At 39.5% G+C, this 25,133-nt stretch overlaps 2 protein-coding genes across 2 annotated transcripts in view; both read right to left on the bottom strand.

Moving 5' to 3' along the window:
- Positions 1-1,269: 1,269 nt before the first annotated feature.
- Positions 1,270-16,531, bottom strand: LOC140926987 (unconventional myosin-VIIa-like). Its single transcript, XM_073376657.1, has 24 exons — positions 16,461-16,531; positions 16,248-16,361; positions 15,549-15,704; positions 14,552-14,739; positions 13,438-13,559; positions 13,171-13,313; positions 12,351-12,533; positions 11,541-11,625; positions 10,991-11,067; positions 10,388-10,576; positions 9,778-9,854; positions 9,040-9,118; positions 8,343-8,474; positions 7,638-7,773; positions 7,208-7,314; positions 6,469-6,606; positions 5,923-5,984; positions 5,197-5,377; positions 4,259-4,438; positions 3,619-3,780; positions 3,397-3,475; positions 3,018-3,149; positions 2,137-2,302; positions 1,270-2,023 (listed from the first exon to the last, which is right to left on the bottom strand). The coding sequence occupies exons 1-24, from the start codon at positions 16,476-16,478 to the stop codon at positions 1,942-1,944; spliced, it is 2,988 nt and encodes a 995-aa protein (XP_073232758.1). The 5' UTR covers positions 16,479-16,531; the 3' UTR covers positions 1,270-1,941.
- A 3,126-nt stretch (positions 16,532-19,657) lies between these two features.
- The window catches only part of LOC140928569 (uncharacterized), a 20,442-nt gene continuing 14,966 nt past the window's right edge, over positions 19,658-25,133 (bottom strand). The window contains exons 9-12 of the mRNA XM_073378338.1: positions 24,155-24,523; positions 23,589-23,696; positions 22,236-22,333; positions 19,658-21,683 (exon numbers count right to left, since the gene is read on the bottom strand). Of these exons, the coding sequence (XP_073234439.1) occupies positions 21,595-21,683; positions 22,236-22,333; positions 23,589-23,696; positions 24,155-24,523 (664 nt within the window). The 3' untranslated portion in view covers positions 19,658-21,594. The remainder of the gene's footprint in view (positions 21,684-22,235; positions 22,334-23,588; positions 23,697-24,154; positions 24,524-25,133) is intronic.

Below are 25,133 nucleotides of genomic sequence, written 5' to 3'. Positions count from 1 at the left end.
CGAAATCAGCTACAAATTACTCCAAAGAGTGTAATACCGGGGTAAAAGTTCGTAGGTTTTAGGACAGGAATTTTAGTTGAACAATAAACCATTTATTTGGGTTTTCGTAGATAACACGTGTGGACTCCATTGTTCTTCTTTTGTCCATGCATTGAGGCCCGCAAAGATACTTTAGTGGAAAAAGAGAGGCCGACAAAAGATTCTCTTGTCTTATTTCCGAACATGTAGCTCGCCAGATGTTCTGAATGAACACTTAGCGATCAAATTTGAAATAACTCTTTCCTAGCAAAATATTCACATTATTTGATAAAACTAGAATTAATTAGTAGTGCCCCATAACTCACATGATCAGTCAAGGGGTCTCAACAAATTATTTTGCCATAGACTCAAAATTGAGAAACGCGCTATACTTGACACTTTATCGTAAGAATCTCAAGCGAAAGGGCCAGTTATTAAAAGAGAGTTTCGCCCCAAGTGTTAAAATACTGCTTACTGAGCCTCTTGAAAGTCAGCAACCTTGGTATCAAAACATTGTTTACGGTGAACATCACAAGGCGTTAAAAAGCGGACACTACTGAGAAAGTGATTGATCTACTTAAAATTTCCTCGGAAAATAATCCACTTATTAACAGATGTGGGGTTTAGTCATTGTCTTAAACTGTGGTCTAAGCTGAACCAGGTTCGTGGTCTAACTTAACAATGAAGCACGTACGGACCTAAGTTAAATTGACAAGTTTCTAGAAACAAAAACATTTCTCTACAGTGGTTACTTAGGAGACAGGTATGTGGCAATGATGAGTTATATTCCGTGTTTCACTCCACGTGTCGTTACAAAATAGAGCCACCAGGGGTTTTTTGGAGAACAGCTGTGTTAGACCGGATAGCTCAACTTGCTTACATGACCCAGTTTTTGCCGAGTTGGTGGGGCCGATCATGTGCCTTTCACAAACTCGTTCCCAGAGCCTCTTCTCCTCTTACATATTCGTCAAGAAGGGTCTGAATCGGATAGTGACTTTGTCACTGCAGCAGCTCAATAAAAAGATAAGTATTATTCGACGGCACTTCTTTGTTGATCACTATTTTTTTTAAATTAATGTTTCAGAACTTTTTCTACTTCAATGAAACCTTTTTTTTAAGTCCACAGAAAGTACTTTCTGTCGTTTCTGGTTTTATTGCAGGAAAGCGGCTCGAGTTTATTAACATTATCAAGACAACATTTAAATGAAGCTTATTAAGTTGTATCCCCTGTAGCTCCTCTTATTTCCCAGACCTGTTGACAAGAACAAGAACACCGATTTAAAAGTAGTAGAGCTCGTAACGTAACGATCGATGTTTTCTATCAGGAACGTTTTATTTATCCTCAGTAAGGAGCAGCTATGATACGGGGCCGGGTTGTTCAAAGCTGGGTTAAGATAACCCAAGGTTAGTGCGAAATTTGAAATCAGATTTGAATGCTTAAAAAGTACATTCAGTTTAATTCTTTCTGTCAACAAGTTGATGATTGGATGCTCTTAGAAATAACAGAGAAAATTGTCCGAGAAAATGCTTTTGAAAAAAAGAAAAAGAATCCCGGGTTAAATTTAATCCTGGGTTAGGCGCTAATCCGCCTTCGAACAATTGGGCCCAGTTCTATAGCTTTGAGTACGGCAAAATGTAGTTTGTTCACCCTGTCAACCAGTTCGATACTCCAATGTGCCTATCCTTCCGAGCGGGCTTGAACTGTTCAATGACCAACCATGTGACTCATCTAGTGACCTGAAGTCTAGTGACGTTGAGTCACGCCTTCATTACACTGTATTATAGTACGTCACCATATGTTTGGTAGGCAATTCTCTCTCTCCATAATGGTGAGCATAATTCTCTTCAGTAAATGTGGCAGTTGGTTATGGTTTGTTGCCATTGGTAGACATGCATCTCACTCTAGTGCAACGGAGCAATTAACTATGATTGGCCAGAACGCCACTTGAATGATCCTTGAGGACCTTTAGGCTTGGTTCGCAGGGGGGACACAAATTCTGGCTCCCTGTCAAAAAATAGAAATCAATTTTCGGTTGTTCATTAAGGGATCAGCTTTTCAATCAGACATAACACTTTTTCCGGGGAATAAGAGTAAGTAGGATAACCAACTTTACGTACCTCTTTTCAGGCTCATCACGTGATGAAACTTCTTGATCGTCATTAGTTGAACCATGACACGCTAATCCAAGGATTAAGGCTGTTAATGTGATGGCAAGGTCGGACGAGCCTGACTGTGTTACATGCCCCAATCTATTATACCAACTGGGGTTGCAACTCGAAATAGCTGGGAAAAAAAAAATCAATGCTCCCTAACGTTATCTTAAAGTCGTCAACAGTATAAACAAAAATGAAAAGTAAATCATTGCTTGTAAAGACAGAAATAAGTAGTAAAACAAATACGTTGTGTGTCAAGAGTTTGTGTGGGATGGGCTCATAGTGGTGCCACGTCCATTGGCAGAAATCAATTGAGGAGTAGCAGATATAGAGGGAGAAAACTGAGTAGAAAGTCGGGAATTTGAATTTGAATTTGAAGGAAATAGGGGAACGGTTGATTAGAAGAGTACTTATACATATAGAAATTACCTTTCCCCGCTGCCCCCCTCCCCCCCACCCCCCCCCCACCAAAAAAAAAAAAAAAAGAAAGTACATACACTGAAGTAAAAGTTAGGCTGAGACATATGTTGTAGGGGGGCGAAGTTTTCTAAGCCTGAGAGGGTAGGCGAGATAGTGATTTCTGCGATATTTCTCTCTCTTAGACTGTTATAGATTTAGGTTACTCAAAAGTGAAAAAAAAAAAAAAACTATCCACCTTCCCAAAATCAGGTCCTTGACCGGTCTATTATTTCCGGAATTATACAGCTCATGCAAAAATAAAGCTAAGAACTGGGAGCGGGCTGATTACTTCAGTAGAATGGCATTAATTTTGGTTGTCATAACAACAACAACAAAAAGACGGAAATGACATATTCAAACTAACTTTTCTCTAGGTTTATACAAACCTGGTCTGTTAAGTTCCTCAAATATTCTTACACCGTCGACTAAACTTGCTCCTAAAGATGATGAAGATTTCTGTTGTGTTTCAAGAGGCTTACGGGCGGCATTTGCTGAGTCACTCTTCTCAATCTTCTCTTCTAATAACAAAAGTGACAGTTATATGACAAAACCACAACGAAACATTTAATTTAAACAAACTAATTATAAATTAAAGAAGTTCGGAAGATTCTTTAATCGAGTGACGGTCCATAATCGTGTCTTGACTCGGGTCGTATCAGGTTGACATGTCATAACAGCTAGACAAGCTCGAGGTTGTTCGTCACTCAATATTTTTTCTTCATTTTTTCAGCTAAATATGAAATAGATACTGAACATTTTAGGAACCTTTCTTGGTATATGATTCTTCCTCTTTCGTAATAAAGCTGAACATCTCCTGAATTTGTGCTGCTGCTTCTTCTTGTGCCTGTTAAAGAACACAGTCATCGTTTACTAAACTTCAACGTTCACTATAAACATAAACACTATAAACAAAAAAGGGCAATACTAACAAAGTTGCAAAATCATCATTTTAAGTTATCATGCTTTAACTATCATAATTTTTTATACCTTCTTTAATTTTTCTTCGTGTTCCTTCTGCTGTCTTTCTCTCTTTAATCTTTGCTGTCTTTCTTGCTCTGCTCTCTGCTTATCTTCACGCATGCGCCGGAACTTAGCGTATAAAGCTCTTGCTTTCACAGTAGCCTGGAGTCTAGTTATTCCCTTCACAACCTTTAGGGAACAGAACGATTATATCATTGATTTTTTTGGTAGCTTATACAAAACCCTCTTCTCGGGGATAATCATGAAATTCGTATTAACACTACAGCGTATACGGCATAATTGCATGCTAGCGTGCGCGTGCTGGTTATGAAACCATACAGGGCTCAGTTTCTGAAAGGTTGATTAGAGCTGATCGAGGAGTAAATTTTGATTAATCCACAAATGTATGTATGACCTTCCTGAAGATTGCTTAATAATGGTAAGTGCGGGACTGAGTGGAGTGCAATTTGGCCTAAAATCGTTCACGTGGCTCATGTTTAAAATCGGAAAGAAGAGGAATTCACTTTATGGGCCGATAGGAGAATGTTTTTGCTGCTATCGCGTCATGGGATCTTGACATCCATAAAAGGAATAGGCTTCTCCGAGTTCCTCGTTAGTAATTGATTGATATCTGTCAGTCACATAACAGTAAAGTTTCTAGACAGACCTTTTGATAAGTTTTCTCATCACGATGTCTTCTCCAAGTCTTCTGGATCATCACAGCCGCACGTGACTGTTTGCGATGTTTTCTTCCATGCAAAAACCTCTTTATTGATCTTTGAAGTACAATTACTGCATTGGTCAATAATGCATCACGCGCTTGTTCTAGGATGTCACCGTGGTGATCCTGTAAACAAAAGTGACATGTTTGGCCTTAAATATCGTATAAGAGTAGAGGAAACGCTTCATTAACTGCTAATTTGGATAAACAGGATGGTTCAGTTGATAAAAGAAATGAATCTCTGAAGAGAAAGACAAATTTTATCTTAGTAAACTGATGATTTGAACACCCTAAGGCAGCCAAAGCCCCTGCTAAACCAAGAAAGCTTGTTTATTTATGAGTTAATGAGTCATAAGTCAAGCTTATGAACCAGGCTCGGGTTAAGCACTAAAATAGTGATCAGGTTTAAGCACTGAAAATGGCAATTAAAGTTGAACACAGACAGAAGAGATTAGGGCTCAGTTTAGCACGACTGTGGTGATTATGGTTTAGAACTGACTACAGTAGTATAAAGGGTTAACAACGCACTGACTCAAAATGGTTAGCATTTATTCAGTTTTAGGTTTGTCACTATATGTACCGTATTTATTATCAGAACAGTTACTGGGAGTAATTTCGAGAGATTCAAAATTTTTTACTTGACTCAAGACTCATTTACACTTATATATAATTTTGCGTTGAACATGATTTCATTTAACGAAGTGAAATTGCACCAGTTATAAGCTAGGCACAAAATTGTTTGGATCAGTATAAGATTCTGGGAAACTTCTTAACTACCTCTCCCCTAACTCAACGCTAACACGAACTTCTCACTATAAGCACTGTTTTGACTACAATTTTGGGTTAAGAGAGGGTATTTAATCAAAGTGTAGTGATTAACCCACCTTTAAGAATATCATTCGATTTCCTATTGTCCATTCAACATCAGGAAGAAGTCTTTTAGCTAATGTCTCTGACATCTCCCGTGGATCAGTTCGAGGTATCTTTAAATCCTTCATAATGACATAATATCTGTTTATGAATTCCTCAAAAGTATAACGAATAGCAAAACCAGCTTTGCGAATCCTGTAAGTTAAAAACATAATTCCAGTTATTTATTTCTTTGTTTAAAGCTAACCGTTAAACTTAAGAATTATGCTTTTAGACGAAACGCTGCTTTGAAGTGGGACTTGGTAAATTCAAACCTGGAGCTTGGTCTTGACGATAATGTCGGTGTTGAGCTTAAGAGTTTCAATGAAGGCGATGATGAAGCCGCCATCTTGAAAAGTGAAAAAACAGCTCACGTTCAGCTCACGACGTACGACGTCGCTTAAAGGACTGGGAATAGTATCATGAGTGGCTCCCATTCTCCCGGAGTAACCCGGTAATTTTTGGAAATGAATGTATTAGCTTGAGATTCCTGTAATAGTTCCCTGACTCTAAATAATCTTAAGGATAACTTGATGTATTTTTCCGTTTAATTTTAACCCATACTAGCAGTTGTCTCAGTGCAGGAGGGTAATTAATTTAAAATAATGATAATATTAATAATTTTTATAATAACAATGAGGTTCCGCAAAAGGTAGCAAAAATGATTTTTTGTCAATCATTTAACGAGTTTAGTTTCTTACTTGACAGTTTCTAACATTCCTGAGTATTTCAGTTGCTGCCAGCACAAATGACGATCAAATATCTGGATTTGGAAGGGAAACAGGTTTCAATGAATTCACAAGTATGCCAAGGAGGCCTTTTCTCCCGAGAGACATGAATTGCAAAGTACTCTGCATGTTTTATTCTTACACGAATAGATTCTTATATACAATCAATTTGAATCCGTAAAAACAAAATCCCCCTGTCTCTTGATCTCTTGTGGAGGGGGTCGAACACCCTAGCTGGACTCCCCTTTAGGGAGTGAAAGCCAGAAATGCTGAGAGAAGTGCTCCCATGCATGCACCTTTGCACCGGGTTAAAGCAGCTTTAGGTTGATTCAGTTTGGTTAGATTGCACAGTGTACCTATCTATTAGCGCTTTCAGTAGGATACAAGGTGGCAAAAGCGGAATTAAGATGTAATCAAGAGATCCTATTATGGCTCTTGATGCAATGCAATCACAAAAGGGGATCATACGCTAAGTTGACGATGTAGAAGTCACTATTTTCAGGACAATTGGTGACATACCATGGCTCTCTTTAGTTCATTGGGTTTAATGCAGCGAACAAAAGACGGTTCACAGTTTAATAACATCTTCATCAAGACATCTAGAGATCTTCTGAACTGTGCACTCAATGTTGGTGATCGCTTTCTAGTTTCTTCGCCCTAGAAAAAAAAATATCGATATGAACCGTGTCCTAAAGGTATCCATTTTAACGTCTCATTAGAACGCAGTCCTGACTAAATTAAATGGACCAGGTATAAAAATGGAGTTGGCCACTGTTTCGAGCTGGTCAAACTCACTTGCTTAGACTACCAAAAACGTATCTAAATGTAATAAGCCACTTGTGAACCGCATGAAGGTCCAATAACTGTTAAAAATCCCGGCCAGGATAACTTAGACTTCGTTCAAATATTAAACCAACCTAAGTATATTTACAAATCAATTTCACGATCTTTGAATTTTCTCATTGCAAATCAGTGATTGTGAAGAGTGCAGCTTGAGTACAGCTCTCCCCTCTTCTCGAAAAAAAAAAAAAAAAAAAAAAAATTTATATATATATATATCAGGGAGAGAGTGAAGGGGTCCGTGCTGTACACGAGCCAGAGACAGTGAAGAGCCACGGAGGAAAAATAGCGCCTTAATTTGTACCAATAAGAGCGTCCCGGCCGGTGAACATTTTTATTTTAGAGTTTATATTTTAATAGAACAGAGAGACGTGGCCTTTATGCTTCGAAAGAACATAAAATCATGTCTAATAATTACCATGGACATTTCCTTGGCGAACAGGTCAAAAAGGAACTCCATTTTACTTTCACAGACCAGCCCAACAAGATCAGCACTGAAGGTATCTCTATTTTTGTCCAGGATGCCTATGAAGATGCAGACATATGCAAATATAAAGGGTTGCGGAAATCCGCATAAATCTTTTATTACAATAAGCAAGTTCTTATTCCCTTCCGCCAGGAAGGTCAGCAGGCAAAGATAACTCTTACAAAAACCTCAGACCTTTTTAAACTGTCATTGAACTTGTTCAGTGCTAAAAAAAGACGTAAAAAACTAAGGTTTACTATGCACTCACACCACTGGAAAAGTTAAAGGAGATTCATTCATTGTTTAACCTCCTAAGACAGTGCGCTGGCTGCAAACATTTCGGAGTTCGCGAGTGAAATAAAAGATTTCGCAATCGCGTCACCTGTAACGTCGTACTCAATTATTCCAGCGAAGTGAACCACGCCAAACGAAGCTCTGGAGCGAGACTTGGATTTAAAAAGGCAGCTACTTTTAACATGATGTGCAGTCAATTTATGCAAAAACGATTCATCGTTTCCCTGTAAAAATAAAGGAAGCAGAAATAGTGAATACGGTAGTTGATTTGAATAAACAAGTCCTTCACGGCAAGAGAAGCTTAGTATTAATTTGAACTAAATATATTTTTAGGAGAAAGACAAAAACAAATTAAATCAAAGTAGAGAGAGAGAGTCATAGAAATTCGTGTTCCAAGTGAACTGTACCGGTACTCTATTTTTTCTGAAAAGGAATAACTGTGAAAGTGAAGTGTATGAGGTATTACTATACGTAATTACGGTAATTGTCATCCGACTAGTCAGTAATATCCAGTGAATATCGCTCTAGAATTGTGCAACGTTCTGTTAGTGTAGCTTGATTGCGTTATCAAGATGTGAAAATTTATGTTTTGAACGCTTTCTGATTACAAAATATAGAAATCGCGAGCCTTGGTCGGTTTGGGATTAGCCTCCGAACACAGACGTATTTCCGGTCGTGTAGCGTTCGCATGCTAGTATGGGATTCTTATTCAAGGGGTAGAGTGTGCCTTACATTCATTTTCCGGAGGAGACAGATTATTGACTTATTAAATAAGCGCCAACAGCATCTATACCTGAGGGAATCTGCTCTCTTCGTCCATAAGAGCAAAGCAGTTTAGAGGTTTATTTGCCAAGGTTTCCACAACTTCTTGATTGTCAACAAAGTCCACAGGACTCCAATCCAGTCCTTCGCGACTATACTCAGCCTACACCGAACAGAAAACACAGTGGGTCATTCCATTAGGAATCAAGCACTGCAAATGCCCTACATACTAAAAATTGTCAGTAGCAAAAGTTATCAAGTGAACATACTCCAATGCATTTTACAAGGATCGTTGATCTGATCTAGGATTGAATTTTCTCGTTTTCTTAGTGGTAGTCTTATAGGCACAATACAGCTGTGCTGTATGTACCAGGAAACGCTGTAAAAGAAGTATTGCATACAGCTACTTCGAGAAAGGTTGTCGGAAAAATATGCACGCGACAATCCCGAAAGGTAATATGGGATATGATCAATATACTGTTCCTGACACTGTAGCTGTCGAACTTACTTTTGCTGCTTTCCTTTAGCACCAGCAGACATACGTTCATGGCCTCTCCTGCCATTCTTTCAAATTTCCTTGAAGAACTTGACTGAACGCAAAACCACCCACAATACCTTTCGGGATTGTGACTTGCACGTTTTTCGACAACCCTCGCGAAATAGCTGTATGTTCTGAGCCTCCATTTTATCACCATACCAGTCTCTAGATTCCAGACTTTCTCACTTACCTGCTCCATCTTGAAAACGTGGTCAACGAAGAAACTGTGAAGCTTTTCATTTGCATAATTGATGCACAGCTGTTCAAAACTGGAAGAGAAAATATACGTTACGGTGGATTTCCACCTCGCTCAAATTTTACGTTTACGGGAGACACTCCATAGATGGCCCCTATTTTATTTACGTGTGTACTCAGGTAAAAATTAAGCGACAGAGGAAATCCACCTTTAGTTACATGGATTGTCCTTCAGCCAGTCGTTATGAAGGTGCGGAGGCACGTATCTTCAATCAAGTAACTATAACTTATAATTACCACAGAACTTAATAGTTTGAGCCCATTTTCCCCATGCGGTTTGCTTGTCACTCTAGTTTCTGTTCATCTTTTAATTTAGGTCTGATTTAGAAGAACTATTTCCCTGCTCAAGATAATAGCGTCAAAGTTGTCTATGACAGTTAAAACTGGTGAATTGGATGTGGTTCAATTCCAGAATGAGAGCGGGCGGGTTCGGGAGGAAATGGATTAAAAGCTGTTACAAAGCTTGACGTCTAATAGTCACAGATAGATTTATAAACTAGGTTAATTTGGCGGTTTGTGTGAAATCAAACTGCATAGCCTCAAGACAACGAAAATAAAGCTTCTGGCGAGAAATAAACACACCACTACTGGTTCAAAACTGGGAAAATAGCTGTTCAATCTACATAACCAATGATAATTGATAAATCAATAAAACAATAAATTAATTTCTCACCTGTTAACTTCAAAGTTTTCAAAACCAAAAATATCGAGAACACCAAGACATACTCGACCTTCGAGCTCTGAATCAGCCTTAAAATAAAAAATAAAATAGATGAAGCAGATTCCAGGATTACTGCCTGATACACTGCCAATAACCTCTAAAGTACGAAGTTGATCCTCGCCTTTTTCATACATTTTTGTTCACACTCTTTTTAGTTAGACATCTCGGCTTGAGACGAACTCGCAGCACCAGTCCCAATGATTCTCACTAAGAGAGAGATGACTGAGGGTCCCCGAAGCATGATTGGTTCTTCAATCCCGCCCGGTTCAGTGCTCAAACAAGTAATCCTGATGGTTATTTTTGGCATCCAACATCCCGTGCATAGTTTCAATCCCGAATCTCGCCCCCATTTTCCTATGAAATCCCGAATCCCGCCGATCACGATAGCTTAATAATGTTTTCAAGGTGATAGTAAATCTGTTGTTACTATTAGTGACCAGGGGTGTGGCATACATTGCTTTTTGATCGTGGGCATGGGTTTTGAGACACTGTGGGCCTCCTCGATCAGTGTGTTTGTGTGCCTATGTAGCTACTTAGACAAGAAGATACAAAAAATACTCACTGTATGTTTTACGCTTATAGACGAGTTGATCTTGCTTACAATCCAGATGAACAGTCGTCCATAAATTCCCTTTACAAACGCATCTCTAATATGCCTGGCGCTTGCCACTCCAATAGGAGAGTAGATAAGTTCTCCAGAGGCATATGTTGATTTACTTGTAAACGCCTTGTGGAATTCCTCCGTGGGAATCTATAATCGATAAAATTGCCGGTTTTTTAGAAATAATTTGGATAATTAATAAGGGTAGCAAGTTCTTAGTTCGTCAACAGCCTATTCAGCTACCCGAACTCCCTTATATATCCTTAATTTGCAGCAAGGAATAAAGAACACAGGCGTAGAAGCAATTTGACTGTGAAAGCGCTGTATCTAGTTAAAAACGTATGCTATTAATCGATGTATGATCTACAAGGTATCGGATAGTTCTCCCTGCATGGTATACTGCCCGAGCGCATGATTACCCTGGAGTCATGTAGCTAATACGTTTTTACGTATTAAAGGTAGGAAAAAAGACAAGGTGCTGTAACCTGGTATGTACTGTATATTATGTATACTATAGCTCCCTTCACCGTCTTGAGACCACATAGAGCATCCACTAATACTTACCTGTAAGAGATGAGCCACCGAGTCAACGCTGTCCTCATTTAAAATTGCACAAGCCTCCATGTTGTCTTGAATCAAAGCTGTACATCACGAAAAATAATTAAAAGACAGATTTAACCTAAAAACACTTTAAATTTAATATCACTTTTTTTCAAAAATTTCAGACGAACGTGACAGCGACAACTCAGAAAAGGCCACAGAAAACAGTTCTTGCTTTTGGCCTTATTTTAATTTAAAGTGAGAGGGTAATTGGAACGCTAAGTGACTTATTGTTATAGCCTCTGATGGATAATTACGAGGAAGCTGGAGAAAATTTCACCGAGAGGTGTTGAAACATCTTGGCTTATTATTTTGAGACGTATTGAAAAAAAATTCCACGTACGTTGACCATAAATTGTCTTTACATTGTATTGAGCTCTTCTTTTTGGTAAGATAAACTAACTGCAAATACGTGCGGCGCAGAAGCTTATCTTTAGCTGTAGAGAAGCAATGCGTCAGAGCCGTTCACATTTATGAATAATTTTTTGTTACTCCTTTTTCTCTTGCGTTTTACCTTCAAAGCGCAAATTTCCAAGATGAAGAACCGCTGCTAACAGAGTGAATAATATCCAAGTGTCTTTTTCGGAAAACATTAACACCTGAGAATATAAAAACACACACATATAAATCACCACTGGATGCATTCAATAACAAAATAACTGACTCCTCCGATAAGGTGGATTTCCACTGTCGCGTAATTTTTAAGTGCGTACGTACGTACATTTTACGCGCTTAAATACTGAGGCTAGGCCAAGTCACTAAAGTAGAGACTAAGGGCGGATTTCCACTGTCGCGTAATTTTTACGTGCAGCGTACGCGCGTAAAATTTACGTTCGCAAATAAATTAGCGCCGATGTATGAAAGGCCGCGCGTAAACGTAAAAGTTGAGCGATCGAGGTTCGACTTTTACGTTTACGAGCGGCCTTTCATGCATTGCTTCATTATTTTCGCACGTAAAATTACGCGACAGTAGAAATCCTCCCTCCTAGTCTCTACTTTGAGTGGCTTGGCCGAGCCACACAGAGATATCACCCAAATGGTCAAACAACATATTAAGTTTGTTTCGTTTTACCCCTTTCCCTACCATCTATATGGTTTTTAATGATTTCCTCTTCACCTTCATCCCTAAAATAGTAACCCATACTGCGTATCTACCTGTGCGCTTAATGCTGAAGGTTTTGGAGCACATGATCTCCTATACCAAATTGATTCAAACCAGCACCAACGCGACCACGCCCTTCCATCTCTCCTCCCTTTCGCCGATACGGGGGTCGTTTTTATTTAACTCTCTTTTATGATGTCAATAACATTCAGATGTGATTACCTTCATTGCTCTTCGAATATTTGCAAATTCTTTTTCATCATCCATCCCGTCACATGTAAAACAGTTCCCCTGGGAGAGGTAGTGATAATCTTCTGCCACCGTCAGGTGGAGGCTGTTCTTTTCTTCCTTGTCCAAACCGGCAAGCAGACGGTAAAAGATGTGATAATTGCGCTCATCTGGCATCTAACGGGAGGAAGGAAATCACATACCTCTTAAAATTGGTTTGTCTACTCCATAGAGCAAATTCTCCCCCCCCCCCACCTTGTTTTTCACGCACCATCAATGCAAAGGCCTAGGGAAATTTCCCTTGAAACGTCTTATACCTTGAAAAGTCAAGCAAGCTAAGCGAAAGCTTATGATTAGCGATGTCTACTCATGAATGTTTCTCGTGCTTTAAAAAAAAATATGTAGGTGGCTACGGGCTTAGAGCTTATATTATTTTTAGAAATCGAAATACGCATTAATTGGAGAAAAAGATGGTCACCCGAGACTGAGACACGTTTTTCTCCTGCCTTTTGGAAACTCTTTTCACCTGCGAAGTCAGTGTCAACATGTACTGAGGAAAAGTGCACAGATGCGAGGTATTGCCATTGCTAAGGGCTGCACTAGAGGCAAGGAAGTACATACTTAGACTGTAAGGGTCTTAGATTGGGTATCCCTTAGTCCTATAATGAACAACTGACAAACTAGCTTTAGTGCCATTATCTCGTCTGCAGAAACAAGAAAAATAGTTCTACCACCTTTACTGAAAAGATAAATCCCATCCATCATTCATTCACCTCAGTAGAGGTTTATTTTCTTGCTTTGATAAAAAACCTACCTGATATACGATTCTGGACTTCTCCAAGAGATACTGCTCAATTCTAGCCCCTTCAATGACCGCATGTCTGTTGAAGTAGATGTTGATGTACTTTCCAAACCGGCTTGAATTGTCATTTCGTACAGTTTTTGCATTGCCAAAAGCTAACAAATGAATATATAGAACTTCTATGAGAATATGACATGGTTAATTTCCAGTCTGGTTAACTCGTAAAAGATCAGTTAAATAATGTTATGAGTGAAAATTTAAACCTCGTGACTTGCATACCTTCCAAAATAGGATTTGCGTCAAGAATTTGTTGATCAAGTGTGGTGTGTTGTCCGCTGACCACTGTTAAGTAACGTAAAATTAACTTGGTGGATTCTGTTTTGCCTGCACCACTTTCACCGCTATGGAAGCGAAAAAAAAAAAAAGTCAAGGTCAAAAATTTTCCACAGACAATGGAAAAATCTCCAAAATGTTTTCAACATCATTCGGCCTCAATAAGTCCGTTTAGTACTTCTAGTATCGGTCGTCTGTGAAATTGTTGCCACCATGCATATGAATCAAAAAATGCTTATCGTGTTTTTCATTGGAGCTTCAATCCGTATTAAACATTCGGACAAAGGCAGGTTATACTGAGTACAATTGAAGAGAATAAATTTTTGTGTTCTTTGCTCAGCTTGTTGCTTTTCCGTAGGCAACTTTCAGTAAATCTTTGGAAGAAAGATCTTGTATAAAGCGTTTCCCCTATGGGATAGAAGAACTTTTCTTTGTTTCTCATCTATTTTTGTCAGTCTTCAACACTTTTTTTGTGTATTTGATCTTTGGATCTCAGTTTTTTGTGATATGTACCCCACATCAGTCAATATATAAACATTTCTAATTGGTTACACTCGGTCAGTTGACTTGATGCATGTATCCCCCTCCCTTGGTTTCATTTCCGTCAGTTTCCGTAGATACTTAAAAAAAACTTTAAAGCAATTGAAAAATAGGCTATAGCCCTCAGATCAAAACTCTTGGGACACGAAAGCAACAGCTCTTAAAAATGATGCATTTTCTCTACCCCTCCCCCCCTTTGCAGTGTTGACATTACGAATTACAATCTTTCTCAACGCAATCAACATTGCTTGGGGGACAGTGGGCAGCAGAAATAAATTGGAGTTCCCAAGCTTTTATAAGCCGAGTTTAAGTAGAATACGAGTTAATTTTGCAAATTTCGTCTTCGCGCTTAATTTCCTCAAGTGTCCCAAGATGTTTCGACCATGCAGGGTTGTAGTACCGGAATGACTACAGTGCGGTCTATCAATTGCAAGGGAAACTGGGAGAAACGGATTACTGATAGTACAGCGTATTATCCCAGATTACTAATGGTGATTGGTGTATAGTTATTATATCGTACCTGATTATAATACTCTGGTTTTGGAGTCGTCTTTTCATGGAAATGAAGGCATGGTGTGCGGTAGAGAATATGTGGGGTGGTAGGTTGGTAACATCGGTTTCTTGATTATAAAGGTTTATGTGTTCTGCTCCATAGATCGGATAAAGATGGTAGGGATTAACGGCTACCAACACCTTCCCGATATGAGTCTAGAGAAGAGTAGGAAGCAAATACAGTCATGTCAAGAAGTACATGTACGGTAAAAACCCCGCATTTCCCCAAGTTAGCCTAAACTGAGGTTCTTACATAAATGACAAATTATAGGTTCTTATTTATTTTCTGAAGAAAAATACATTGTAGCTAAGAGTATTAAGTGCATGGTATTCAACTTATTCCTTATATAAAATCTGTATAACATTACATTGAAGTTGGTTTGATTAGACACATATTATGTTGATCCTGAATGTTGACTTATCTTCTTATCTTATTTGCCCGGTGTACATATTTTTTTTCTTAGGTTTTAAAAACTAAGAACTTGTTTCAAATCCTAGACGAAACAGGTTCTTGTATAGAGGGGGCCTATTCGCTTTCCCTTTTGACGCTGCGTTGTCTTTGTTAACCCCGTCGTACTTGCTGTAATCGGCACTGACGTCCTTCTACGCCAGTCTTTTCTTAATCATGCACGGCGGCGAGAGAATTTTCAGCAAAAAATTGTTTCGTAAAAGCCCGTTTTAATCACGGACTAAAACTCGGTATGGCAGACAAGTTTTGACTTTTGGGAAGCGTGTCCATCTTAGTGAGGTGCTGTGTCCGCCTCATAGAGTGTCGAGTAGTGACTGAACAACGTCAGGGACCATTTACACTGTAGGGAGTGGTTGTCCCAGCGTCTTAGACAACTTGCCGTTAAGAAATGGTTGGTATTTAAACTTCAAATTTTCTTTGTATGTTTGCTGCTGTTAGATCATTCAGTTGATTATCTTAGCTGTCTTCCTCGAATTCGGTGGAGTGTCAAACTTACGTAAATTTTGTGGCGATAATATCGGATGAACAGATTTCTGAGTATCCCGGCTTCTGTGAGTTCACCGAGCTGAATCATATCGTCAACCCCTGAAATACAGCTGGGATGCATCGAATGAACATCATCACTGAGCGATGATCCGCTGAGAAAGTGTTCCTGAAAGATCCATGGATAGGGCTCACATTATTAATTACTCACAAGCTCTTCTATGTTAGAACGCTAACTTTATTTTCACTCTATTCCAAAGAAAAGTGTGAGGGTAGATTAATTCTTTCTTAATTGGTCTCTGCCGAAAGGCATCTTTTGAAAAATATATTCTAGTACTAATTTTTCTCATTTACTCGTCTTAATCGCAACTGTTTGAGTGAAGCTCAACTGCTGGAAAGTGTGCTCAAGAGATAGCTCCCTCAACTAGGCCTTAAAACTTTAAAATTTGCTCACAAAAATCAGGGACCCACATTACGCAGTTTCCAGTCATTTTCAATCTTTCCCCCGCTAGAGTAACACAAAGTGTATCACAGGAGCCCGCGCATAACCCAAACGTGCAAACAATTCCCATTGACTGGGCCTAAATCATTGAGTTTTCACGGACCATTCTATTTTTAGATACATTAATGTGCTCCCGGGTGAGTACTACGCTCTTGAGCTCGTGTGTCTGTGATGGGTATATCGTGTGAACTCTAGACGGGTTAGTCATACCTGTCCTTCATCATCGGTCAGCAGCATTCCAAGTCCATCGACTGATTTAACCACTGCGCCAATAGGAATATGAAAGCCTCCGGTACTTTTCACAGAAAGCCACACATGGTCGCCCTAAAAATCGAACAGTTTTATTAGTTACTTTTTGTCTTTGCAATTGAGAAAACCGTACAGTTTGTTAATTAAAATGTTGGGATTCAGTCGCTGTCGCACCTTAGAAAAGAAGGCCATGACGTCAGTATGCTTACTTCCTTAGATGAAAGTCGGCTCGCGTTTCCTTCTATGGGTCCTACAGCTATAGGTGAAAAGACAAATAAAAACATTTGACCTGTCTGAGTTCATAGCATAACGACCGGTCGGTCATAGAGATATGAAACGAGCAAAGTCGCAAAATTGTAATGGGTGCATTCATTCGGTGGGGCACAAACTTGCGACCCGCCCATCACATGCTCTATATACCCGAAAACAAACGTCTGTAAAATGTCGTGACGTTGCGGAGCAATTTCTTCGTCAGTTATAACAAATCACCCTCAAACTTATCACCCTTACTGGTTTTTTGAAAGGCGCTTTTTCAAACCAACGTTGTCAATGGATTTTCGCTGACTTATCCTTGTGAAAAAAAAAAAAATCAATCAGTCAATTAATGATATTATTGATAATGAATAACCTAATAAATGATTCAAGCGAGAAAACTCCGTCACTCCTTCAGTTTACTCAACCCCACTCTCGCTTGCATTTGTGATAGATTTGTCGTAGGCCACTTCAATGCAGTTTACAGTCCTAACAAGATAGGCAGACTGTGCGGGTTTGTTTCAACCAAATCATTTCGCCAAGTGTGGTAGACTAGCTTCCGTAGTATTCTGATCATTGGTGGACAGTCAGCCAGCTTGTCAAGCTGTAGCGTATCATTCACTGTCAAGCAAGCCTCCCATTCATTCAGTCCACAAATTTCGATTTCAGAGCCTGGATAACGAGTTCAGTGATTTTCCTTAGTTCACCGCTCTCTCTTCATTCTGTTATCCGTCGGTGTATTTTGTACTTTTTTCCCCAAAATAAATCCTTTTTTGACCATGAAATAGATATATCTATTAGATGAACCTTTTAGAAATCAAGAAGTTGGAGTAACTTAAGTTCCCGTTTAAACAATTCTTATAAATATTACATTAGTCCAACCGGCTTATCTGCATAACCAACCAAACAAATATTTTCCTCTTTAGTCCACTTTGTGAAATATAAATTATATATAAGAAATTATTTTCGATTTTTCAGTCCAGTTTATCGACCGACATGAGGGCAAATTTAAATTTCTGCCTTGTGGGCTTTTTACCTATCACACATTGTTAGCACCGTGCTTAGGATAAATGCCTTGACTTAAAGTCGGTTGATTTATACGACTCTAAAATTCTTTGAAATGCGATTTGAAGAATATGAGACACTTCAGCAGGCACAACTACGCAAATTTTAAAAAATTTGGTTGTAAAGGGAGTTAAGTTTATTTGACTTTAAGATAAAACAGTTCGTACATGCTTGTTCCAAGCGAGTCGAGTAGTAAGAATAATCCAGAATAATAAGTAGTCAGACATGATTATGTCAGTCAGGAATGGATAAGTTTAGCGCAAGTCTATGAAGTCAGTATACAAGAAAGATTAATCAGCAAAGCTATCACCATGTGAGATGATTTCTGAATTCGCTTAAACTTAGAACAAACAAGATACTGACTTTCAGAGAAAAATGTGCGGCAAATTAATGTAACACTGCTGAGTTCGCACTTACCGGCCGTGGAATTTCTTTTCAGCTGTTTTCGCCAAACTGCAACACAGAAACTCTCAACCCTTAGAACAAAACCAGTTCACATTTAGTATCATATGTTTGACGCTTGAAGTTACTGTGAAATGGTCTCGAAAGCGAGCTTAACTATTCTTCTAGCTCACCTAAATGTTCTCGTCTCATTTGCATTTAGGCGAAAAAACATAACAATCAGAAAGATTATGTCCACTCAAAACAAATAACTATAAAAAGCTGACCTGAATAAACAATTGCGTTGGACAATCCATTGCATAAATTATACGGATCGTTAAACGGCCTGGGAAACGGATTTATTTTTCAATACTTCTCTTCCAGTCAAGAAAATTTATAAAACAAAAAAAAATCCTATATACGCGCGCCATAATGTTCATTAACTGCTAACAAGTAGCAAAATAATAATAATCATCATCATCATCATCATTATCATCATAAATAATAATAATAATAATAATAATAATAATAATGATAATAATAATAATCATAATAATAATAAACATCATCATCATCATATCATAATACTGATAAGAAAATTCTCAAATTTGATTGGCTATCAGCTGTCCTGAATTCGGCATTTTAAGACGCCCTTACACAATAGGACAGTACGCGCCATCGTGCGCCTGCATTTAAATGCTTCAAATAACACAAATTTTGTTTAAATTATGATTAATTGGTAACAGCGGGCTAAGTGAAGCCCAATTCGGTCTGTAATCATACTCGTCATGACACAAATCGGACTCTCGTTACGTTGTCGTGCGATTTGTTAATGATTACGGACTGAATTGGACTCCACTCTGTCCTAAAGGCCTGCGAAGACGCCGTACATAGCTCACAGAACGAAAGTGCGTTTATTTCTCCAATGGTTTCCGAAGGAATTTCCTGTGCTCTCTTAACTTTGTGTTTTCTTTACACGTTAATCCCAACGCAAAAGTCCTCCGAGAAAGTAAAAACAAAACGATATATAAGTTGCAAAGAATTTACTTTCAATCTGATATTACTTTATGCAATTTGGCCCTGGCTCCTTAATCTTGACTTGAGTGGGTAAGACAGGTGTATAAAACCCGCAAGTGAATCTGAAGTTTTCCGTAAACTCTCTAAGGCGGGTTCATAAATAGCTATATATTCAAGCGCCCGAAAACCTGAAATTGGTATTTCTTTGTTATACCTCTACATGAAAAATTTCTGCGATTTGATTTAGCTTAGAGCAGTGGTATTTCAGCTTAATTTGAAAGACCTACAGGTGAAAATTACAAACCTTTTGCGGGTAGTAGTATAAACAAATAGGCGAAGCATGATTTGTACGTGATATTTCAAAATTATCTAAAATTTCACTCGCCTAACGGCTCGTGAAATTACGTACAACGATTTCGAAATATCACTCGTGGTATTTATGCCAAATATAACTACAAATCATGCTATTAACCATACTAATAATGCTAAAAAAAAGTTGCCTATTGCTACTTTACCACAAGAGTTTGCGGAAAATCGGGTGGAATAAGTGGCTTGTTGCATGTGATAGAGCACGACACTTCAAAATGTTAATGCGAATCCTCCCTCGATAAATAATTGAAAACACACAAAACACCGTCTTCCAATTTTATTTTATGATATATCAAGCACGGAGGTTAAATACAAATTGTATAGTTATATTTTGAAGCGAGTAAAAATTAAACCGAGAAATGTCTTCACTAAAACGGTGAATTTCAGCCGCTATTTTAAATTATTTTCTATCTCTGTAAAACACCTTTTCCGTTGTCAAAGAAGACACCAGAGTTACTGTAAAATTGTACCTTTATCGGCCACACAAGGCGTTTCAATTATTCTCTGCTGAGGCCCCGTTTAAGCGAAGAAAAGTTGTTCCAGCCGCGTCAACGTCAGCAAGCCACGTCTATCTGAGAAAAACGTTGACCCTTTTGCCCGAGGCAACACGGCGCTCGCGCATGCTCTGATTGTCCAAAACAGCGCTCGCACATTCTCTAATTTTCTCGCCATGATCGATTGGACCCGGCTGGGCGAACCAAAGTGTTATATGAGGAAAAGTTGGCCCAGCTAGGAGAGTTCCATCAAAAAAGGGTCACCCGCCTAGGTTGGTCACTCTTCTAGCCGAGCCAACTTTTTGTTTCTCGTGTTAACGGATCGTCACGTTTTGTGAGAAAATGTACGAAATGTTGGCTTCCCCAGGGCAGCTCGGGTAGGCCAGTGATGCTTCTACTAGGGACAACTTATCTCCATATAAACGGGGCCTGGTGGAATCGAAGAATTAAGTTAATATAAATTGAATTTAAATAATACGTGGTTTTAACAATGAAACATACATATCTGTTATTTAACAATTGCTTAAGACGCTATTCCCAAGACCCGAATGAGCAAACGCAAGAATTTTAGTTTGAATTTGTCGGGAACGCAGATCGGAACTCAGTGCCCGTCTTAGATGTTCGTCCTATAGAGAGTGAACAAGAATTACTGAAGAACGGCAGGACCAACTCTAAGGGTGGGTTTTTTAAACGACGTCTAAGGGCCTGTTTACACGGAGGCGGCGGACCCCAACCCGCCTGCCCATATAATCTCTCATTTTAATTTGATCACGTTTACATGAGAGGTGGCGTGAACCGCCCCGGGTAACCTCACCCACCTGGGGTCCCCCACCTTCATGTAAACAGGCCCTAACTTAGGCCGTTGTTTAAGAAATCATTGCACCTTCAGATCTCCTCTTTAGTGGCTTAGTGGGTTGCTTTATTGATATTGTTCACCATAAATGGAGTTTAGATAAAAACGTTGGGCAAACTGAAAATGACTTAGAACGCGGTTTTGTTGAGCACGGGGCTAAATTCCTTTAAAATAACTGGCCATAAGTATCTGTTTTAGGGAGGTGTCCATCATATAAATGAGTCCGTTAATAGCTGACTCTGTTTGCCTGTGTTTTTGAAAATTAATTTTTGATTATACCTCAGTACTCGCTCACGTTACCCTGTATCGTAACCAAATTTTTCATTAGGTACATACTTCGTACTACATTGTACTTCAGACCAAATAACCGATTCTTTTCAGTACGTTTGCTAAGTAAGAGTGCCAGTTAAAACTGTTACAAAATAAACAGAAAACCTGTGCTGGTAGCCCCAATATAAAGGGTTTAACGTGCGCCACAGAGAGCCCACTCAAAGTCTTAACTACGTCACTTCGAAACTACAATCGGCGACAAAATTGTTGAGGCATTCTTCCCAAATGGAGTAACTTCGGAGAACAAAACAATACAAACCCCTCCCCCGTCCCCTCCATTCAAAGTTTGTTGTTTTATACAGATAGCTCGAACACCGGCACAACATTGCATGGAGGAGGTAGGGGAGGGGAGGGGGGGGGGGGAAAGCTGTATTTTTCCTTTTTTTCGTTCTTGGCAAAACGTTAGAACAACGAGTCTCGACTAATTTTGTCGCCGACTCTAACCAAGGAAGGACTACAACTACAGATGTAATTTATCACACTGCAGAAACTACTCTACATGATTGTTAACATTATTACACTGTTAAAACGAATCCCTGTCTGGCATCTACACGTAAGACACCAATGCTGTCCTGGCGTAAATTGATCCGTTGGCCAAATTAGGAATGGGCCCATTACGGTTACTTGCTTGGGGACCTGTAAAACACAACGTTCAAATGCATTTTAGACTTAGAGGTGCTCTCCATTTGCCAGAACTGACCGGCCAGAACCTTCCCGTCGTAATGAGAATTTCACTTTTAATAAAAACTATCCAATCAGATCAAATCCTAAAAAGCATGAACGAAGGAGATGGTTTTTTACCAAAAACTCTTGGGAAAAGCCTATTTCATTTTCAAAATGACCGGTCCGGCCACGGTCAGGCCGGTCAGTTCTGACTTTTGGAAAGCGCTTGGTGCCCAGGTACAATTCCCGCGTACGGTACTCACTGAGCACTAATGTGAACGCCCCCTTTTTACAAGAACCCACGCTAGCCGATGCCCGAGAGACTATGTACACAGTTACTTAGCGGGTACCCCAGGTGTGAACACAACATCATTTTGTGACGGTAGCAGCATTGGTTCCCCGGCACCAAGCTGTGTGGACAGCCCGTTAAATTCTTTAATCGACACAGGCTACATAAGTATGACAGAAAAAAGTCTATACAAACATTAAATTTCACATCAATTGAACAACACGTTTTTTACGTACCGCAATTCAAAGTTCGCCTGGCTGGTCCCTGCCTGTTACCTCGTAGTGGGCCCTTGCGGTTTTGGCGCTGAGGTCCCTCAGGCTGTACCCACTCAGGCCTGAAGGAAAAAAAAAAGAATTGCAGTCAAACCGTTACTAGTACTTTACCAAGGCCGGATTTTCCTGGCAGCAATGCAGCGAAAATACATTACCGACTTGTTTTGTTTTGAGCGGCCGCACTACAAAGTTTTTATTTTTTATGCTTTCTTTCATGGCGCATGCTAACCTGCAACGATTCTTACGTACTTGAACTCCAATGATGAAGGGCCAGGCCCGAAACGTCTAGAGACTGAACTCACAAATATGGCAAGACGGCACTTTTTTTCATTACCCTTTTTTGTATTGAACATTCCCTTTTATTTACTTTATTTTCTTTCTCTTACCGGAATTTTGTTTCCGTTATTTGTTTCTTTTGACATACTTTGACAGCTCGCGACGACACACGCGACAGGGACGCAAATAGTTCGCGCCAAAATGACGTCACTTGATGCGATTTCTTGCAGGGGAAACAAGTCGAGCTCTCGCTCTCTCGCTCGCTTTTGCCGCACAAAACAAAAAATCTACCGCTCGCGCTTGGCGCTCGTGAAAACATTTGAGCTCGACTTGTACCTAAGTCTACACAACGGCCAACGAAGGGAGAGCTGTGGGAAAGTGGCCACTTATGGGAAGGTGTACCCTGGGTAACAGAGGTTTTTTCTCGCGTGTGATGAGGAGCTTCGTCGGCCGCAGACACGAGTGGCGAAGCCCCGAGAAAAAACTTTTCGAAAAAACTTTTCGCGTGGCTCACTTTTTAATACTTAACCGAAACCGGAAACCGCGCATGAAAAGCCTGTGGCACCCAAGGTAGAGAAGGTGGGGAGCAATCTTGGAATGGAAAAATCGTCATCATCATCATATCAACATTATCATTATCCATATGCCTTTTAATAGCATATTTTCACGCTAATATTATCATGGGAAACCAGCTTGCCGGAAGACCCTTTTTCGAATATCCGCCAACCAAAAAGTGCTGACGCCCGGCTGGAAATCAGAAATCCCAAGGGTCCGGATTCAGATTAATTTGCAGTATCGATTCATCCACTGTTTTCCCTATTCCCTGTTATTGAAACGGCGAACAATAAAAACAATGAATCATGATTCTTTCGATTAAAAATCCATTTTTGTTTTTAAGTGAAGAAACGCTGAAGATCTGCTGAAGATGGGCTGTACTGCCCTTTGTAGATCAGACATTTACATTTAGAACGCAAAAACCGTGTTTGGATTACATGCAAACAATCCCTCAAAGAAACGCGTCCTTAGTATGTAGTTACTTACAAAAGTAACAGTGCATTTGGCCCGTTTGCATTAGCTGGGTTTGGTCCATTGGGGGCACACAGCAAAACAGACTTGTAGGCTTTGCCACTTCCAACGTACATCTTCTTCCTAAGAGATGAAAAAAAAGTTAAACAGAGACAAAAAAGTTGTTTCCAGAAAACAGTGAATCCACAGCATGAAGGCACCAGAGAGAAGGAAGACTAACAAAAATATTTTTTTTCAGAATTCTTCCTTCTGGTCCAGTTCTAATCTGTATGTATACTGAAACTGGTTCCATTTTACCTGTTTTTAACCTGTGGATACGCGCGGTCATGTTTAGTTAAGAAAGATAATTATTTAGTCATGATAACCAGGGTCGAATCTGTGTGATTTACCGAAGAGTACACGAGCAACATGAAAAAAAATTGCAGTAAAATCTGGATTAAGCGTACTCTTCCTATTAGTCGGAGACAATGGTCCCTAGGTTTTCTTTCTTTCCTTCACACAAGCCTGTTTTTGGTTATTATCCGGGCAGTTGCGTGTTTCAAGAAGGTGTCAGCTTGATACAGGTTTAAAAACACACTTACTGTGGTGATTGCTTCGATTGCGTGTCTAATGGCTTCTTTCCAGAGCGACCAGTCATCTCCGAAATGGACTTTGAACCACCACCTGTGCTGGAATCACTGATCAGGCCTGCTAAGGACATGGATGGAGCAGCAGGGGATGGTGACTTAGGAGGCTGCGGTATGGCAACAACAGTAACTGCTGGACTGGTGGACTTCGGCACATAAGTGGCCTTGGCCTTGGCCTTGGCCTTATCTAAAGATTCTTGACTGGCGGATTTCGCTTTAGCAGTAGACTTGCCTTTAGCTTTACTAAGATCTTCAGTAGACGACCTGGGCTTCGAGGGTTGCGCAGCTTGGGTTTTGGCTTTGGCCGGTTGTTCTTGTTTTTTCCTATGTGCACAAAAGAAAATCTCGACTTACCCCTGAGTCAATCAATCAACCAATCTTTATTTCTACACGTGGACATTTAAAGCTTGGTACCTTGAAAAGTCGTGTATAAATTCTTTAATTTTTTGGGAAATATATTAAACACATTCATGCTGCCGGTCAGAAACCGGTGCAAAGTATACGGTATATGCGCGATACATGCGCATTAACCGTGAGGTTACTAGGGTACTGGAAACAAGTTTGGCATTTAGGAACACGTGTATACTTTACAAACTATTGCTTTACTTTTTAAGCAAGTGAAAAGCTTACTAAACCTTCAATTGAGATATGTTCTCGCATGTTCAGTTGATTTTTATCAGTTTTTAAGTTAGATTAGTATTGCTGGTTTACACGTGAAGTCAGGGCGGCCATGTTGGTCAAGAAGAAAAACATTTCTCTCCTCTGGGAACTAAACTGTATTTTCATGTTTATACTACTACATGAGAAATTTCTGCAATTTGATTGGCTTAGAGCAGTGGTATTACAGCTTAATTTGAAATACCTACATGTGAAAATTACAAACCTTGTAAGGGTAGTAGTATAAACAATTAATACCATTCGCGACATTTCAAAA

This window comes from Porites lutea, chromosome 2 (genome assembly GCF_958299795.1).
Source record: "Porites lutea chromosome 2, jaPorLute2.1, whole genome shotgun sequence".
Taxonomy (NCBI): domain Eukaryota; kingdom Metazoa; phylum Cnidaria; class Anthozoa; order Scleractinia; family Poritidae; genus Porites; species Porites lutea.
This window is presented reverse-complemented; position numbering and strand designations above follow the sequence as displayed.

Bases quoted from the DNA above. Each gene is read 5' to 3' on its own strand.
- LOC140926987 (XM_073376657.1), bottom strand. The intron at 9,855-10,387 runs GTGAGTATTTTT...TTTTATTTTAAG, and splicing joins CTATAAGCGTAAAACATACA to GCTGATTCAGAGCTCGAAGG. The intron at 8,475-9,039 runs GTAAGTGAGAAA...TGTTCGGTGTAG, and splicing joins ACGTTTTCAAGATGGAGCAG to GCTGAGTATAGTCGCGAAGG.